A 20,229-nucleotide genomic window follows, 5' to 3' on the forward strand; every position below is an offset into this window, starting at 1 on the left:
TCATATCATAACTCGTGATATGATAGCTGACATTCACAAGTCATGTCATAACTCGTGATATGGTAGCTGACATTCATAAGTCATATCATAACTTGTGATATGGTAGCTGACATTTATAAGTCATATCATAACTTTGTGATATGGTTGCTGACATTCATAAGTCATATCATAACTTGTGATATGGTAGCTGACATTTATAAGTCATATCATAACTTGTGATATGGTAGCTGACATTTATAAGTCATATCATAACTTGTGATATGGTAGGTGACATTTATAAGTCATATCATAACTTGTGATATGGTAGCTGACATTCATAAGTCATATCATAACTCATGATATGGTAGCTGACATTTGTAAGTCGGGAGATCAGTGGAAACATCAAGGCTGGAGACGTAAATTTTGGAGTCCTTGGGATATAGGAGGCATTTAAAGCCACAGTATTGAATCTGATCACATTAAGAGGAGAATGGAATGACCGATGGGGACTGAAGGCCAGGACCTCTGGTGTTCCAACCTTTAGAAGCTGAGAAGAACCCACAAAGGAGTCTGAGAATGAGTGACCAGTGAAATGGGGCACAAGTCAGACACTGTGGGGACCAGGAAGCCAAGAGAAGAAAGCGCCTCAAGGAGGAACGCTGTGGTCAGCGGGGCCCAACGCTCCGGGAGTTGATTGTGTAAAGAAACAATTTTTGGCTTTGGCAACCAGAGGCCTTTTGGTGATACTGTCAGGAGCAGAGTCAGTGGCGTGGTGGACATGGAAGTCTGGTGGAGTGGGGTGAGGATGGGAGGATGCAGACACAATGACTTTGGACAACTCTTTCAAGATGTTTTGCTGTTTAAGGGAGAAAAGAAATGGAGTGCAGCTGGACTCTGTACGGGGCACAAAGGAAGGTTGTTAAAAGAGAAGCGACTCAAGACATACCTATGGTATGTTGAGAATGACTGAGGAGAAAGGGGCAAACTGATGGCTGCTGGAGATGCTATTGTAGGTCAAACTACAATAGCCACAGAGCAATGTTTTCCTAAGTGCCCCTGTTTTTTAAAAAAGGCCATTAAGGCCGGGTGTGGTGGCTCACACCTGTAATCCCAGCACTTTGGGAGGTCAAGGCAGGCTAATCGCTTGAGGCCAGGAGTTCAAGATCAGCCTGGCCAACATGACAAAACCCTGTCTCTGCAAAAAATACAGAAATTAGGTGGGCGTGGTAGTCCCAGCTACTTGGAGGCTGAGGCAGGAGAATCGCTTGAACCTGGGAGACAGAGGTTACAGTGAGCCGAGATCGTGCCACTGCACTCAAGCCTGGGCAACAGTGAGACTCTGTCTTGAAAAAAAAAAGTCATTAAATTCAAATGTGTGTGACCCACCCAGTTAGGGGAGAACTAGCTCCCATGCTGCACAGAGCAACAGTAAGGGATTACTAATCACCAGCCACTTTCTGTGACACTTACCTCCCTAACAGCCTGGTGGCTTGATTCCTCTTCTCCTTCAAGTTTTTACACAGCAAAGCCTTCCTTGTCCCCTCTGTTTGAAGTGCAACTACCCAGCCTTCCTGACTTCATTTTTTCTCTTGATCCAACATACTATAGCTGCCATTTTTGATTGATTGATTAATTGTCTGTGTCTCTCCAGTGGAATGTAAGGCAGAAAGTTTGTTTTTCTGTTTTGTGCACTGCTGCGTCACCAGGTCACTGAAGCAGTGCTAGCCACAGGGTATTGTTCAATAAGTCATTGTTGAAATGAATGATTTCTTGTCTTATCTCCAGAATCTAGTGTGATAGTTTCTTGTGGTAATGCTGAGGAAGAGGGATGAAGAATGAGCTCAGACCTGTCCATTAAGGATCATGCTAGGAGGTGGCAAGTAGCCCAGACAGGCCAGGCTCAGGGTCCACAGTATGCAGCAAACCCAGCAGTGATACGGGAATCCCTGGGCTCCAGACTTTCCAAGACGGCGGCACTGGGTCTCACCAGGCAGGGGAAGCCCAGCTGCAGAAGACCGGGAGTGGGCCCCTGGAGGACGGGGAGGGTCTGCCACGGGGCAGCAGGCAAAGACCAGAACTCTGTTCCCTACAAGCCAGGCAAAAACGTCTGTATGCTGGGGTGGGACTGACTGGCAGGGTCCAAGCCCTGGGAGGGACACTGGCGAGGACAGATCAGGATGACAGGCACCGAAGCCAAACTCAATCTGGGGACTAGGAAACCTGTCACTAGGATGGAAAGATGGAGGGCACGAAAGGCCACTGGTCATCTCTGGGCCATCAGTGGGAATCGGAGACACCAGAGAAGCCACGAGGTCAGTCCTGAGATATCTAAAGCACAGGCCAAGGCTATTGAAATACAAAACAGCCCAGAAAACTACAAATATGTAGATGATTTATCTCCCACCTGGGTTGGTCTGGGGTCAGGGAGGGCCGTGCCTTATGTCAGTGGTCCTCAGAGAGCTGTCCCAGTGCAGTTTCACCAGCATCACCTGGAATTGGTAGAAGTGCAAATTCTTGGGCGCCACCCCAGACCCACTGAATCAGACTTTCTGGGAGCATGGGTCCAGCGATCTGGACTGTCACAAGCTCTCCAGGTTGTGCCTGCTGAAGCCTGAGAAGCTCTGTGTGAGCCCAGGCAGGAAAAGCTGAGGCCAACAGAGGTGGTGGAAGCCAGGCAGATTCTGACAGCAGCCTAGAGACAGAGAAGTACATTTCTTTTCTCTTTATCCCTATTTGCTTCCATTTCTCACCATCAGTCTCCGTGACTGTCTTTTTTTCCTTTTCCTTCAGTTTTTATTGTATTACTTTCAAAGGTTCACATTTTCTTTTATTTAAAATTTTCTTTTGAACAATGGAACCATTATTAATAGTGATACCTAGAATTACCATTATGCTAAGAGCTTGAAATATTTTATCCCATGCAATTCTCACAATAAACCTATAAAACTGGTACCTATATCATCCCCATTTTTACAGATGAGAAACGTCTTGATGTTCAGTAATGAGGTAATTTGTCCAAGTCTACATGGTTAGTAAGGTTAGAATTAGAGCTTAAGTATAGCTTGTTTCACAAGGAAACCATGTCTTACTCACTATGTCACTGATATTTACATAGTAAAAGCAAAGCCTTCTGATTATCTTGAAGAATAATTAGTTGGAGACTGTTTTGTAATGCTCTCTCACCTCTCGGGCTGACTTCATCCAACACTAGTGCATGCTTTGCTCTGTTGCAGTGTGTTCAGGTCTTTGGATCTTAGCCCCTTGGAGCTAGCTATCTTGCTCAGAGCCTGTTTTCCTGCCAGTCTTTCTCGTTGCCCTCTCTTGATGAACTTGCAGGCCGGGAGGTGCATGCCCACACACACAGCGAGGCCCAGGCTTTGCTTAGCAACCGTGTTGGCACAGGGGGAGCCAGTCACTCTGAAAAGAAAGAATCGCCCTGATTTATCCTTTCCTGAAATTAAGAGGAGGCCGGAATCAGAATTGGCTGCCCTGCTTCCTCCTCTTAGCACTGTCTTTTAGATGTCTCTATAAATTTTGTTCCTATTTAATGAGTCCAACTTGCTGCTTTTCAAAGGAAAATCTGGCAGGCAGAGAATGGAGACATTCTCCAACCCTCCCTGATCCCTTCCAAGTCCCACCCAACACACAGCTTTGTTTTGCAATAGGAAATACATTAGCTCTTTAGGGAAACACCCACAAGGATCACTGGTATAAATGTCAAAAGTTTGAGAAACTCACATACTTGCTTACCATCCAGTAGCAATTAAAAGGCATAACTTTTGTTTCTTTAGCTGCACATTCTGGGTAATGAATTTGTCATCAGGGTATGTTGGTTAAGAATTCTGTGATCTTGGGAAACCCTCTTAATAATCTCTAGGTCTCACTTTTCCCATCAGAGAAGCCAGAATGAAAGTGTCTTCCTTTTTACCTAATAGAGCTGTTTATTCATCTATTATTCATCTATTCAATCATTCACTCAACAAACAACTATTTATTTATTTTTTTGGGATGGAGTCTCGCTCTGTCATCCAGGCTGGAGTACAGTGGTGCGATCTCGGCTCACTGCAACCTCCACCTCTCAGGTTCAAACGATTCTCCTGCCTCAGCCTCCTGAGTAGCTGGGACTGCAGGCACATGCCACCACACTCAGCAAATTTTTGTATTTTTAGTAGAGGTGGTGTTTTGCCACGTTGGCCAGGCTGGTCTTGAACTCCTGAACTCAGGTGATCCACCCATCTCCCAAAGCACTGGGATTACAGGTGTGAGTCACTGGGTCTGGCCAACAAACGTTTTTTGCAAAGTAGTTTTGTACGACTGGAGAAGGAAAAGCAATCTCATTAGCGAAAGTACTTTGAAAGTGATGTGCTACTACACAAATGGAAAGTCTTGGTGTTATTATTTCAAAAGACCAAATGGTAGTCATTAATATTGTTCAACAAATCTTTCTGTTTTCCTCCCTTTTGGGCACTTGGCAACATTCCACTTCCTGGCCCCATTGTGATCGGGTGGGTCACATCATTAGTTCTGACCAAGTGTTACCTGGTATTGCCATTGCGCTAAGTGCTTTAGACTCTTATGCTAAGAGCTTAAAACGTGACACTTTTAGATTAGAGGGTTTCATTGCTATTTTGTGGCCCTCCAGAATGCTGTTGTCATCTTCCATGGTCACTAGTGAGGTTTCAGATGGTAGCTGCTCTGTCAACCTGGGCATGCAGCATGAGCAGGAACAAAACAATTGTTTTTGGCTGGGCACCGTGGCTCACGCTTGTAATCCCAGCACTTTGGGAGGCCGAGGTGGGTGGATCATGAGGTCAGGAGTTCGAGACCAGCCTGGCCAACATGGTGAAACTCTGTCTCTACTAAAAATGCAAAAATTAGCTAGGTGTGGTGGTAGGTGCCTGTAATCCCAGCTGCTTGGGAGGCTGAGGCAGGAGAATTGCCTGAACCCGAGAGGTGGAGGTTGCAGTGAGCCGAGATTGCGCCACTGCACTCCAGCCTTGGTGACAGAACTAGACACCGTCTTAAAAAAAAAATTGTTTTAAGACTTGGAGGTGCTTTGTTAATGCATCATAATTTATTCTATCCAGATTGGGACAACCAAATGAATCAATCAATGAACTGTATTATTGATAAGTAATTCCTGTGACAATTCTTCTTTTTCTTTTAGTGGTTGGTTAAGTGCAAGGTCGTTTTTAAAGATGCATCAGAATTCAGACAAAGGAGTAACCTCCAAAGGCATACTCAGATACTTTCTCAGTCACCTGGTAAGGTAGGTGTCACGTGTGTCTGTGTGAAGAGACCACCAAACAGGCTTTGTGCGAGCAATAAGGCTGTTTATTTCACCTGGGTGCAGGTGGGCTGAGTCCGAAAAGAGAGTCAGCAAAGGGTGGTGGGCTTTTCATTAGTTCTTATAGGTTTTGGGATAGGCGGTGGAGTTAGGAGCAATGTTTTGTGGGTAGTGGGTGGATCTCACAAAGTACATTCTCAAGGGTGGGGAGAATTACAAAGAACCTTCTTAAGGGTGGGGGAGATTACAAAGTACATTGATCAGTTAGGGTGGGGCAGAAACAAATCACAATGGTGGAATGTCTTCAGTTAAGGCTATTTTCACTTTTGTGGATCTTCAGTTGCTTCAGGCCATCTGGATGTATATGTGCAGGTCACAGGGGATATGATGGCTTAGCTTGGGCTCAGAGGCCTGACAGTAGGTTTATTTACTTAATTTCTCAATTCCTCATTGCTATGTAACGATTTATTAGTTTTCTGTCTTTAACCCTCTTTTAAAAGAATTTCCAAAGAAAAATAAACTGAAAGAAATAGTTTTCTTCCCTAAATACAGTTGATTTAAGCTGGTTTAATATGGTTCAAATTCTACTGGGACAAATACCATGAAAACTGGTATGTTCCACTGGCAAAAACATCCTTAGTCCTCAGCTGATGGGCAGCAGAGTTCAATAAATGCACTGTCAGATTTCCATGGAATCTGTATTCAACAGGAAAATTTGTTTGTCTGCAAATTACTAGTAATTGGATCCTATAAATCAGAGTGCTAATGGTAATGATAAAAATAAAACAGTACGTGACCAGGAAAGGAACTTGGTCGAAGTTCTGGGCCATGGCCATTCTGCTGGGAGGGAGGCAGGAAGAATGACGATCTCCTTTTTTTTTTTTTTTTTTGTTTTTGAGACAGAGTCTCGCACTGTCACCCAGGCTGGAGTGCAGTGGCGCCATCTCTGCTCACTTCAACCTCTGCCTGCTGGGTTCAAGCAATTCTCCTGCCTCAGCCTCCTGAGTAGGTGGGATTACAGGCGCCCACTACCATGACTGGCTAATATTTTATTTTATTTTTTTTTGTATTTTTAGTAGAGATGGGGTTTCACTATGTTGGCCAGGCTGGTCTTGAACTCCTGACCTCGTGATCTGCCTGTCTCGGCCTCCCAAAGTGCTGGGATTGCAGGCGTGAGCCACCGTGCCCAGCTGACGGTCTCCTTTAGGAATGTGTGGTTGGTTGATGCAGAAGGGATTCCAACACTGGGGCAGAATATGGAACCGGTGGTAGCAGAGTGGCAGTCACAGAATGAGACAACCAAAGTTAAGGGAGGAAGGGCTGGGCACAGTGGCTCATGCCTGTAATCTCAGGCATTTTGGGGAGGCCCTTGGGAGGCTGAGGGGGGCATATCACTTGAGGTCAGGAGTTTGAGACCAGCCTGGCTAACATGGTGAAACTCTTTCTCTACCAAAAATTCAAATAATTAGCTGAGCGTGGTGGCACACGACTGTAATCCCAGCTACTCGGGAGGTTGAAGTGGGAGAATCACTTGAACCCCGGAGGTGGAGGTTACAGTGAGCCAAGATCCTGCCACGGCACTCCAGCGTGGGCAACAGAGTGAGACCCTGTCTCAAAACAAACAAACAAAAAAAACAACAAAGTTAAGGGAGAAAAGGAAACTTCAGCTCATGTCATCCAACCCTGCCATTGATATATTTTCTACGTCGCGGTTATTTGCTGAGCTGGAAGCCAGCACTCCTGACTCCTGGTTCACGTTCATCTTGTTATACCACACTGTCACAAAATAGGAAGAGGAGTGTTGTCATAATCTTTGGGGTTAGTGAAATGCAGTGGGCAAGTGCAGACTCTGTAGTTGGACTGCTGAGCGTGTATTCTGGCTCAATCATACAGCAGCGGTGTGACCTTGAGTTAAGTGTCTCTCTCAGTCTTTCTGTGCTTGAGTTTGCTCATCTCTAAAATGGGAAGAATAGTGACACATCACAGGACTCTTGTGAGGATTCAATGAGATAATGTATGTAAAGAACTTGGAAGGGTGTTTTATACATAGTAAGCCCTCAATACGTAGGAGCTATCATTATTAGCGTGGTGGTTATTTATACCTTTTAAGCTTTCCATCAAATAGGTGAAGAATGGGGAGAAGCTAAGGAATAGACCTTTGTTGGTTTCTTTTCACCACAGTCTTTGTGGTTTCTTCCAAGCTTTATAAAATCTAACCCTCCTCCAGGGAAGGGCAGAAGGCTTATGATTTCAATATATTTTGGGTGTGTGGCACTGGGGTAAGCAGCCTGTCCTGCCCTGAGGTTTTCTGGAGGTGAGAGGCTGGCATACATGCTGAGGGGTCATGGTGATAAATGCTCAGAGGGGTTAGGTGGGGGTTGGGGCAGGGGATCTAATGGCATGGTGGGTTCTGCTTGGGAAACCAACTTTTTAATTTTATTTTATTTTATTTTATTTTATTTTATTTATTTATTTAATTTATTTTTTGAGATGGAGTTTCGCTTTTGCTGCCCAGGCTGGAGTGCAATGGCGCGATCTCGGCTCGCTGCAACCTCCGCCTCCCGGGTTCAAGCAATTCTCCTGTCTCAGCCTCCCGAGTAGCTGGGATTACAGGCATGCACGACCATGACCCCTTAATTTTTGTATTTTTAGTAGAGACGGGGTTTCATCATATTGATCAGTCTGGTCTTGAACTCCTGACCTCAGGTGATCCGCCCGCCTCGGCCTCCCAAAGTGCTGGGATTACAGGCATGAGCCACCACGCCTGGCCTATTTATTTATTTTTTGAGATGGAGTCTTGCTCTATCGCCCGGGCTGGAGTGCAGTGGCATGATCTTGGCTCATTGCATCCTCTTCCTCCCGAGTTCAAGTGATTCTCCTGCCTCAGCCTTCTGAGTAGCTGGGATTACAGGTACCCACCACCATGCCTGGCTCATTTTTGTATTTTTAGTAGAGACAGGGTTTTTTGTGTTGGCCAGGCTGGTCTCAAACTCCTGACCTCAGATAATCTGTCTGCTTTGGCCTCCCAAAATGCTAGGAATACAAGTGTGAGCCACTGCATCCAGCCTTGGGAAACCTACTTCAGAGTAAAAGTCTGGAGCTGGGGACTGAGGAGAGAGGGGTTTTTTCAAGGTGGATAGAGCAGTGGTAGGGGCAGGAGGAGCACGGGGTGAGAGTCAGGTGGTAGTGAGGCCTTGTAAGACAAGGACCCCAGTGAGTAAATTACTGCAGTATCTGGGCAGGAGAGCAGGGTTTGCACTGGCAATTGGCAGTGGGAATGGAGAGAGGAGAAATCAAGGACTCAGGAATTTTCTGGCTTGAGCAACATGGCAGGTGGTGCTGGCATTCTTGAGCTGGGGAACTCTGGAAGGGAGGCAGGTCAGAGTGGGAGCTAGGGAGACAATCAGTCCAACCTGGGAAAAAATTTTGTTGAAAATGGAGGGAACTGTCACAAACCCACAACTTGAACTCACCCTCACTAAGGTAACCCCAGTGAAAAAAGAGTCATGATCCTGGCCATTTTGAGGTTCTCATGTGTGCTGGTATAACTCACTGATTCTACCTGGTTAGCACTTATCACTTGTCTGCTTATCTCCAGGAGGACGGGGGTCAGACCATCTGTTCATTCACTCATTCTGAGGCCCATTTTGTGCTAGGCGCTGTCCTAAGCCCTGAGAACAGAGTTTTAATAAGCCATGCAAATGTGCCTTCCAGCCCTCAGGTTACATTCCAGTGAATACAGGCAGACAATAAATAAATGAATATGCAATTTGAAGTTGCAGCATGCAAATAAATGTATGCTAGGCCAGGGAGGATGGGTGCCACAAAGTGATCATTTGGAGAAGAAGCTGGGTGCAGTGGCTCACGCCTTACAATCACAGCACTTTGGGAGGCAAAGGTGGGACGATCCCCTGAGCCCAGGAGTTTGAGACCAGCCTGGCCAACATAGTGAGACCTCATTTCTACAAAACATACAAAAAATTAGCCTGGTGTGGTGGCACGTGCCTGTGGTCCCAGCTCCTTGGGAGGCTGAGGTGGGAGGATTGCTTGAGCCCAGGAGGCGGATGCTTCAGTGAGCCGTGATCGCACCACTGCCTTCCAGCCTGGGCGACAGAACGAGACTTTGCCTCAAATAAATAAATAAAAGAAGAAAGCAAGCTGGAGGCTTTCTCTGGGAGGGCAGTCAGGGGAGGTGACTTTTGGCCAGAGCCCAGAAGAAAGTAAAGGAATGTTCTAAGCAAAGAAAATCCTGTGGGGGAAGAATGGTCCATTCCGGGAGAAACGAATCACAAAGGTCCTGGGGAAGGAGGGGCGTCGCAGTGTCTGAAGAGCCTCAGAGAGCCCAAAGGTGCTCTGTGGAGTGAAGTGAGCCACGTGGACAGTGGGAGGAATGAGGTCAGAGATGGGCGGAGGCTGCCCTAAGGACTCTCCCTGTTGTTCTGAGACATAAACCTCTGAAGGGTCCCAGCAAGGGAGGGGCATGGGCAGATTTACATCTTGCAAGACTCACTCTGGCTGCAGGGCAGAGAATGGCTGTAAGGGCCAGAGAGGGGGAGACCATTTGGGAGCTATTGCAAGTTATAAGAAAATCCCCAAACCCAACTTCTAGGGGTAAGTCAGGACAGAGATGATCTAACAGGAAAGAGAGAGAGTAAAGCTCTAGAACTGTAGAACTGCCTGGTTATGTCAACTAGCAGCTACATTTTAAAAATTAGGGTGTTTTTTTTTATACCTTGTGATAAAAATGTCAACTATAACAGAAGCTTATAACTAAAATAAAGGGTCCCCATTCTAGTCTCACTCCCCCCAGGACACCTGTATTTAACAGTTTCTTAGGAATTCTTGCAGAAATTTTCCATGTATTTATAAGCACTGTTCTTCTCCTGCACACATAGGATTGCAGTATATACTTCACTGTTTGTACGTGGTGTTTTCATTTATAATACAGAATTGGCCTATTTCTCTATAAGCACACAAGGACCCACATCCCTGATGTTAAAGGTTATCAGTATGGCAGAGTGGGGTACCATTATGTATTTAACTTGTCCCCATTAGTGGGCATGGCGCTAATGTCCAAATTCTTTGCTGTCTTAGACAATGGGACAATCTCTATGTATTTTTGTGCACTTGTATAGACATGTTTGTGGGCTAAATTCCTACAAGTGGAATGGGGGGTTTTGGGCATTGAACATTTTAATGTGCATTTTCCAATTTACCTTCCCACCCACCAGGTATGAGAATCCCTGCTTCTCACCCCTCCACCACACTGGCCAGTATCCCACATTTTAATCTTTGAAAACCCACTTTGACTTTTATTCTCTTGGAAACTTGGACAAAAATGTAGCACGTGTACATTTTAGGGTGGTTTAGATATTTCAAACTGTTTTCTTGTTAGATTGTCAAAAAATCTTAGAAAGCAGAAACCCTCATTTCCCTTTTAGAGGAGAGGAAAGAGGAGACATTACATGATTTTCTCAGTGTGAAAAGTTTAGATGAGCTTGCTACTCAAGGCGTGGCCCACCTAACAGCCTGCAGACTCCAAGTCTGCATTTTAACAAGCACCCTGGGGAGGGGGGATTTGGCAGAGGTGAGGGATGCTGCCTGGAGTTGGGGGCAGGGGAATGCTCCCTTCTGCTCTCCTTCTGAAGGGAGCAGCGCTGGCTACTTTCCCCGGGGAGGGGAGGTGACAGATGGTGGGAAGGATGATCAAAAAGGCGGGGCCGGAGGCTTGTAGGGGCAGCTGCAGGGCAGCATGGTCAGATGGCAAACATGGCAGGACCCACTGCCTAGGACCCAGGGAGGCTGTTGCCTGAGCAAACCTGCAGGCGAGCTGATCTGGGAAGCTGTGTCTTGACAGAGTTGCCTGCCTTTTCTGTATGACATTGATCAACAGTTCCACTCCCTCTCCTAGAATGCCTACCGCCCTCCCACCCACCGGACACTCTCTATGTAGGACGTTCTCATTGTGGGGAGAACAGGGGAATCAATGGTCTCCGTCCCCGGGTGCAGACCAGAGGCTTGGTGCTGAGCCCCTCTCTGCTGGGGATGCGCCTCTAAGTGGAGACGCTCCAAGTCCTGCCAGTTCCCATCTGTGAACACCACCCCAGCCCCCACCCTCTCACCTAGATGTCTGGAGGTACTGCTGGGCCATTGTTCTGCCCTAGTTGAGCCAAAACTACCCTGGATTTTTAGCTATATTCTTTTAGAAGAGGGCTCTGACCCCAGCCCATGCAGAATCCATGCCAGTATTGTATGCGCCTCCAGGCTGCAATCTCATTTCTAAACTCTAAACCCACACTGTCCAGCAAATAGCCACCAGGTAAGTGGGTAAGTGAGATGTGCTATGTGTGCAAAGCCCACATTGGGCTCTGAAGGCTCAGTAAAAGAGAAAAGAACATCAAATAGCTTATTAACAATGTTTCATATTGGGTACATGTTTGTAATGATAATATTTTGGATATATTGGTCTAAATAAATAATATTAAAATGAGTTGTACCTATTTCTTTTTACCTTTTAAATTGTGGCTACTGGAAAGTGTAAAATTGGGGGCAGCTGTGCTTGCATCCTGTTTCTGTTGAACAGCGCTGCTCTAGACACCTTACTCCTGATTCTTCCCCTTTGTAGCTGCTTCAGATCTTGCTTGAGGAGGTAGGGCGTGAAGGAAGGGAGAAATGAAGCAAGGGAGGGAGGGAAGGAAGAAAGAGTTTTTCATCGTGTGAGGCCATGTGGAAAGAACATGAACCAGTGTCAGATCTTGGTACTGCTATGTGGTTGGTGACCTTGGGCAAGTCACCCTATCTTCTCTTAGCTATAATTTCTTCATAAAATGGAGGTCATAGCTACCTTGCAGGATTGTTTTGAGGTTTAGAAATCTCTAGCAGTCTCCTCCCACAGTGGTTGGCCTATATGACTTGCTCAATAAATAACAGTATTTTTAGTGGAACATGGTGGCATGCGCCTGCAGTTCTAGCTAATTGGGAGGTTGAGGTGAGAGGATCGCTTGAGCCCAGGAGGTGGAAGTCAGGGCCGTAGTGAGTGAGACCCTGTCTCTTAAAAAAAAAAGAAATAAATAGCAGTATTTTTGCAGCAGTAGCACCTGACCCAGTACATGATAGGTGCTCAGTAAGTGATCTTGAACTCGTGGATGCTTGAACGTTTGAGGTGTGGCTGGGTGGCAGCTGCCAACGGTACAAACAATCTGTTTTAGAGTACCTTATGCCCCACCCACCACGTGCCCACTGAGGGGACTGGAAAGTCCCCAGTGGAAAGTCACCTTCTTTCTCTCGGTTCTCTCCTGCCAGGTTGCAGCCTCTTCACCTGTATTCAGTGTGCTTGTTGGTTGGACTGTTCTCTCTTGTTCCCTGGGGACCTGTCTGGGAAGTGCCCAAATTCCACTGGGATAACTGCCAGCAAGCATGGTGGATGAATCTGCTATTGCTAAATAACTTTGTGTCGGTCAAGAATGCGGTGAGTCTCAAGTTGCTGGCTTTGAAAAGGCAGAAGGGTGCAAACCTGGAGTCTCATTTCTTCAAGCAGTGTGGTGAACTCTCCAAGGGCCAACCTGACTCTGGTGTTTTCTCTGGAGTACTGGTGATGCTGTAGGAAGGTGGGCTGTGTGAGTGAGGGATGGCTTCTTGTCATGCAGTGGGTGTAACCCTACCAGGCTATGCAGAGGGCAGCCGCTGTGAACAGCAGAGGGAGGGGAGCATAGCAGTGGCCAACAAGGGGCCAGTCATCCTGGCACATGTCCCGGAGGCAGCTGACCCTGCCCCATCACTGTTCTTGTGCCAGCCCATGTTGCCCAACCGGGAAAGGACAAATTATTCACCTCCGCCTGTTGAGTCTATACTGCAATGGGACATTGCATCACACCCTTACTATGTGGAATTCTACTCAAGTTCAAAGATCTTGTTGCTTTGGAGCAACAAGATCTATGTGTGTCTTGGCTTCTCCAAAGCCCCAGTTTCCTCATAATGCATTTGAAGCAAGTGAAAGTGAAACAGCTGTAATGAAATTATATCACCAATTCCGCATATGCCTTGAAATCAAGGCTGAAAAGGGAATCGCTAAAGCGTGGCAAGGGCCCTAATCTTTGCACATAACAACTGACTAACTAGATGGCTGCCTTCCATTTGCAAAGGCCCAGCCATATGGACAGGCTTGCATCACCAGCTACCTGCCTGCAGGTGGGGCCCGCTTGTCTGTGATGGGGTCCCGGGGGATAATCTGGGCTGTTTTCCCCGATGCAAACTGATTTGGGCCACTTGCAGGAAGCAGTGGCAAGGATACCAGCCAGTGGCCTTTTTGAGGTAGAGCCCACCTTAGATCCTTGAAAGCAGAGGTGCCAGGGCCCTTTGGAGAGAATTGCCCCCAGGGACTTCCTCACATTGAAGAAAAAAATACTGGTAACCATCTCATCTGGCACAAGCATGGACTGTCTGTGGAACTCATTTTAACCAGGCGATCCCATGTCAATCATCCATGGGAACTCTGGGGTTCTCCACAAAACATCATCTGGAGCCAAGCTCTGGTTCTAAATGAACGTGTTCTTTCCACCTAGAGTTGGGGCATGGGGAGAGGCAAAGAAAAGAGAAAAACGTTGACCCCTCTGACTTCCAACTGCACCATAATGATGAGAAGCTCTTACATTCCCGTAACATGACAGAGTTCATTTCCCACAACTGTCCTAGGAGATGGGCTATGATCATTTTTCTTTTTTAAACAAAAGAGAAAATTTGTCTGAATCTCCATTTTGTAAAACGGCAGCAATAATACCCACCATCCAGGCCTGGTACAAGGCTCAAGATGAGGGATGTGAAATATGAATATCTCTAACTCAATTTCCTTTGTCTTCCCATGGAAATTCGCCCAACCCACCTACTGAATTCTTCCTCCTAGTCCAGGCAGGTGGAGAGTGTGGAGCAGAATTGGTAAATGAAGGACCTTTGCTGCTCTCTTTTCAGTGCAATGGCTGGACCTGGTACCTTGCCAATGACTTCCAGTTCCACCTCACCACACCAGTGATTATCTTCATCCATGCAAAGTGAGTCTGATTGGGACAAGCTTTTCTCCTCATGTGCCCTCTTTCACAAAACCCTCAGAAAGTATCCCAGTTCCGTGCAGAGCTGCTTTTTAAAATCTAGGAAACTTTACAGAAAAGTAAATACCAAATCCTCTACGGTTTGCCTTCTTCTGCATTCTTTTCCAACATTGATCCTACGCCAGTCAGTGTGTGTTTTGCAGAGTTACAATCAGTGTGTGCATGTCATATCTAGTGCTCAGCTTTTTCCATTTAACTGTTCTTATAAACATTGCCACATATTGACATAACCTGCATACTTGGCAGTTTTAGGGTTTATCTACCATTTTTATGGTTGGGTATCTAGATTGTGGCCAATTTTTCATGATTATAAATGTCACTGCAATGCATGCCTTTGAACACACTACTTTTTCTCTTAGTTATTTTCACAGGGGCAGATTTCCAACTGGAATTGCTAGGTCAAAGGGTAGAAACAATTCTGTGGCGCTTGTCACATATTGTGAGATTGCTCTCCAGAAAGAGTGAAGTAATTGACAACGCCCTCAGCCATGTATCGGTGCACCGGCTTTCCCACATTGGATATTTATCACCTTAATTTTTGTTAGTTTTAGAAACACCTTAAGGCCTCAATAATTCATAATTCATGGAGAGACTTGTAGTTGTGGATTATTCATGCCATATTTTAAAAATTTATTGTTCTTTGTGTTAAAATATATGTTCAATTTAAGAAACATTGGAAAACATTAGGAGTTAAGAGAGGGGTGAAAAATCACCCCAGTTCCACTTTGTCAGTCTAGGGAAGGAGAATTTGCTGCTAATATTTTGGGGCTTATCCTTCTGATATTTTTTCTGCCCAGTTTTTTTTTTTTTTTTTTTTTTTTAAAGAGATGAGGGTCTTACCCTGTCACCCAGGCTGCTATAGTGTGGTGGTGCCATCATAGCTCACTGCAGCCTCCAACTCCTGGGCTCAAATGATTCTCCTGCCTCAACCTCTCGAGTAACAGGCGTGGACCACTGTACCTTGCTAATATTTTACTTTCTTTAAAGAGATGAGGTCTTGCCGTGTTGCCCAGGCTGTGCCCAGCTTTTGATACATGAAAGCATTCTGTATATACACCTTAGTATCTTTCTTTCAATAGTTTTATGACACATGCATTTCCCTATATTATTTTATTTTTAAAGCAACATAATTTAAATGTCTGCATAACATTCCATTCCATGAACTAACTATATAATTTATGTATACCTTCTATTGTTTAATACTGGGGTTATTTCCAATGTTATGCATTCATAAATAATGGCTTGATAAACATTTTCATGGAAACCATTTGTCTCCAACTTTGATATTTCTCTACAACATATATCTTTGAGGGGAATTAATAGGTCAAAGGGCATGAATGTCTTTTACGCTCTTGAATCATAATGATAAATCACTTTCCTTAGAGGGAACATCAATATTCAGTCCTCTAGTCATCCAATTTAACTGTTGCCAGAATGGAATATTAATAATAAAACAAAACATCTGAGTCTTCACATGTTCTCCCTTCAGTGTCCAAGTTTCCTCTTCTTATAAGGACACAGTCATATTGGATTAAGGCCCACCCCAATGACCTCGTTTAATGTTAATTATTGCTTTAAAGACTCTATCTTCAAATACAGTCACATTCTGAATTACTGGGGGTTAGGATTTCAACATAGGACTTTGTTGGGGACATAATTCAACCCATAACATTCAATGTCAGGAAGATTTATGAGTTTAGTTGAAATGGTGCTAGCTGGAAGAGACTTGTGGAGTCTGTGGTGGAGATACTGATCTTGGAAGTAGGTGCCAGGGACTGGGCTCAAGTCCCCCAGGGAGTTAAACACATATTTACTCGGGTGGCTGTGGGTTTTTATTGGATGGCCTGACTACCACTTACCTAGGACACTGAGTTCTTATGCCTCCCCACTCTAGACTTGCCTGGGAACCCATGTGAGTGTCCTTGGGACTGAGGAGCACTGGCCCCGTGTCAGCATCTTTCCCAAAGGCTGTCGTGGAAGGTGGATTTCAGTCCTGCAGCTGAAAACCCACACTGTCCAAACTTGTGACTATGCAACAAGATTTAGCTTATAAGTGGAGGGAAATATAAAAGTAGGGCTTTTCTTCCTTTAGAGAATATAATTCCATGGAATGCCAGTGGAATCAGGTCTTCCTGGAGCTCAGTAATTCAAGGAGAGAAGAGCTAAGGGGTCTGGCAGAAGTCACAGAAAATATACATACAGCATTATTACCATAACCCCCTGCTTACCCTCATAGCAGACATTAGTAATCAATCATAGCATCATGGAGCTAGAATTCATCCTTCTTTCCAAATATTACACTAACATTGGTACTCTGGCTGAAAATAATTTTCTCCCTGTATCACTTGATAACTGAATAGTATCTATCTCATCCCTTCCTCATGAACAGCCATGGCAACTTTCACTAGCAGAATTGCATTGTCAAAGGCATTTTCCAGGTCAGGCTGTGCCTGGATGGTCTCGCACTTGTGTTTGACATTTCTTCCACACCACTGTGGATCCTCTTAATCCCAACCCTCACTCTTCGGAGCAGGTACAACCAGACAGCGCCTCACTCTGGGTGCTTCAGGAAACATCCTAGTCTTATACATGCACGGTCCCAAAGTGTGGAGGAATTAATTTGTGTGGGACCATCCTTAACCCATTTGAGATAGAAGACAGTGGGAAAATACTTCTGTTTTTCATCTCACAGGACAGTTTTAAGGTACATTTCATAAGGCCCTGTGTAACATTCTGGAAGAACTGAGCATTGGCCACCTTGATAGCACATCCTGGTATTGGTTTTCCCTGCTTCCCTGTTCTCCTACCCTATCCCTCATTCCTACTCCCACGTGAACTACCTGCACCTGGACATTTGTCTCAGGCTCTGCTCCTCAGTTGAAGGCGTGCCTGGTTCCCCCTCTGCATTAGTCCATTTTCACATGCTATAAAGAACTACCTGAGACTGGGTAATTTATAAAGAAAAGAGGTTTAATTGACTCATGGTTCTGCAGGCCGTGCAGGCTTCTGCTTCTGGGAAGGCCTCAGGAAACTTACAATCAGGGCAGATGGGGAACCAGGCACATCTTAATATGGTGGGAGCAGGAGGAAGAGAGCAAAGCGGGGAGGTGCTACACACTTTTAAACAGCCAGATCTCATGAGAATTCACTCACTATCACAAGAACAGCAAGGGGGAAATCCATCCCCACAATCCAGTCACCTCCTATCAGGCCCAACACTGGGGATTACAATTCCACATGAGATATGGGCAGGGACAAAGATCCAAACCATACCATCCTCCTTCTCGATCCTCTCTCCCCTGTGCTTGGGGTGGGTCCACCCCGTGTCCCACCCTGCCTTTGACAGTCCTCTCTCCCAAATCAACCACCACTTGTATCCATATCGTGTTTCATAGGTGACAAGGGACGTTCCCAGGCATGGACTCCTTTTGAGCTGCATAGTAAGCCTCAGGGTGGGCAGGCGAGGATGCGATTACTGTTCCTGTCTAGACCAGGAAACTCAAGCTCAAGGCCCTGCCTGGTGTGGCACAACTAATGGATGGTCAAGACCGAGGCTGCCTCAGGTCCTCCAGCCCCAGCCCAGCTCTCCCTGCCACTCATCAGCCTCTGAAAAGCAGGGCCTCTCAAAAGCAGGAAGTACCTCTGATGGTCAGGATTTCCAGCCTTTCGTGCCATAGGAAGCGCATGTGTGGGGCAAGAAACTGAAGGGCACTCCTCTCCGTGTCCTCTCTTTGCAGGAGTACACAGATCCTCATCCTCCCTGGGGCCATGCTGTTCTTGGCATCTTTCACAGCCACTGCTCTGATCACATTGGCATATAAACTTCCTGTCGTGGCTCCATCAGAAACCAGGTAATGCGGTTCCCCAGCCTGCCGCTTTCTGGCCAGGACTTCCCGGGGAGGGCTGCTGAATGCCAGGCTGTTCACCCTGTGCCCTTTGGTTCATGGAAAAAGTGGGTATGAAACTTTTGGTCTGGATGGGAAAGCTGATTGCCTTCTTGCTTCCAAACTTCTGAACCTTTCAACCTGCACTGGGAGGTCCTCTCTGAACTCAACGTTGCCCATTGAAACGCTTCTCAGAGGAAAGGAGCGCCCCCATGTGGCTCTACTGTGTTTCTCCTCCAGCAGCCAATGGCTGCTTGGTGGCTCTGTTGGATGGAGACTGAACCTACCTCTTCAAGGTCACACAACTAGTAGGTGGCACAGGTGTGATTTGAACCTAGAAGCCAATCCACAGTGCTATTTCCCCTCCCCAATGAGGCATGTATGACACTTACACAGGAAAAGCTGTTATGATTACCTGCTAATCTTCTCTCAATGCAGTGACACAAATGAAAATCAGATTATGTCAGTCATCTGCTCGAATTCCTCCAGTGGCCTCATTGGTCACCCTCCTACCTGCTGACACTGGACCAGCCACACCAACTCATCTCAACGCACCAAGCACGCTCCCCGAACCCCCTTCCCCACCCTCCTCAACCCGGGGCCTTAGCACTTGCTGTTGAGCCTGAATTACTCTTCTGTTAAAATCTAAGATCTTGGCAGGGCTTTCTCCTTCACATCTTTCAGGTGTCTGTGCAGATGTCACCTTCTCAGAGCAGCCTTTGCCGATCTTCCAAAATAAAATGGCCAGAACCGTTCCTGGTATGTGAGTGTTCCATGTGAATCTGTGAGTGGGTGGCATGTGAGAATAAATGAATGAATTGGTGATAACATCCCAAGCCTCCTGACCAGGAGACTATCATGCCCTTCCCATATCATGGCATGGTGAAGTGATTGAGGAGGAGGCTCACTCATGTCCAGCCCAGCGGTTTTCAACCCTGGCCACATATTAGAGTCACTTGGGAGCTTCTAAATCTACTGATGCTTTCATCCCCACCCACCTCCGAACAATTGAATCAGAATCTCTGGGCATGGGGCCCAGGCAGCTGACTTTTGTAAGCATTCCCAGGGTGCTTACAAATTCTAATTTGCAGAATAAATTCTTATGTGCAGCCACAGTTGAAGAACCATACGTCTAGTCCTCAAACACCTTCCCTTCCTCCAGTGGTCCCTGCATGGGCAGCTAGGGGCTGAGAGTGCGTCTAGCTTCAGTGGGGAATGGTGATAATTTTAACGGTGATAAATTTAAAGCAGGGGTTCTCAATCTGCCTTTGGGAAGCTCAGGAGAGTTTTAAAATTTCTAGTCCCTGAGTCCATGTGCAGAGATGATGATTCCCTGGGCTTGGGTATAACCTGGATGTCTCCCGTGAAGGGCACTGTTTAGGCAATGCTTCTCAGCCTTGAGGGGGTATCAGGGTCACCTGGAGGGCTTCTTAACACACAGATGGTTGAGCCCACTGCCAGTAGGTCAGGGTGGGGCCCATGAGTCTGGGTTCCTAATAAGTTCTCAGGTGATGCAGGTGTTTTTGTTTTTGTCTGTGTTTTTTATTCTATCGCAACAGAGTCTCACTCTGTCATCCAGGCTGGAGCACAGTGGCATGATCACTGCTCACTGCAGCCTCAACCTCCTGAGCTCAAGTGAACCTCCTGCTTCAGCCTCCTGAGAAGCTGGGACTGTACGCATGTGCCATCAGGCCTGACTAATTTTTTTTTTTGTAGAGTTGGGGTCTCTCTATGTTGCCCAGATTGGTCTCAAACTCCTGGGCTCAATGATCCTCTTGCCTCGGCTTCCCAAAGTGCTGGGATTACATGTGTGAGCCACCATGCCTGGCCTGATGCAGCTGTTGATGTCAAGGGACGAAATCTTGAAAAACACAGCTTCATAGAATAGTTTTTGGTGTCCTTTTAATAGCCTGGCCTGTACCTCTCATCACTTCTCTCTCAGGACAGTCTCTGTCCTTGGGACCCTTGGGTTCTCATC

The 20,229-nt window shown here is 46.2% G+C and overlaps 1 protein-coding gene across 1 annotated transcript in view; it reads left to right on the top strand.

Annotated features, from left to right (window-relative positions):
* LOC101123982 (O-acyltransferase like protein) overlaps positions 1 to 20,229 on the top strand; it is a 74,069-nt gene that overhangs the window by 42,255 nt on the left and 11,585 nt on the right. Inside the window, exons 8-11 of the mRNA XM_031003607.2 lie at positions 5,147 to 5,248; positions 12,569 to 12,734; positions 14,231 to 14,310; positions 18,105 to 18,218. Coding sequence (XP_030859467.2) covers positions 5,147 to 5,248; positions 12,569 to 12,734; positions 14,231 to 14,310; positions 18,105 to 18,218 — 462 coding nt within the window. The remainder of the gene's footprint in view (positions 1 to 5,146; positions 5,249 to 12,568; positions 12,735 to 14,230; positions 14,311 to 18,104; positions 18,219 to 20,229) is intronic.

The sequence above is a fragment of the Gorilla gorilla genome, chromosome 17 (assembly GCF_029281585.2).
Source record: "Gorilla gorilla gorilla isolate KB3781 chromosome 17, NHGRI_mGorGor1-v2.1_pri, whole genome shotgun sequence".
Lineage (NCBI taxonomy): Eukaryota > Metazoa > Chordata > Mammalia > Primates > Hominidae > Gorilla > Gorilla gorilla.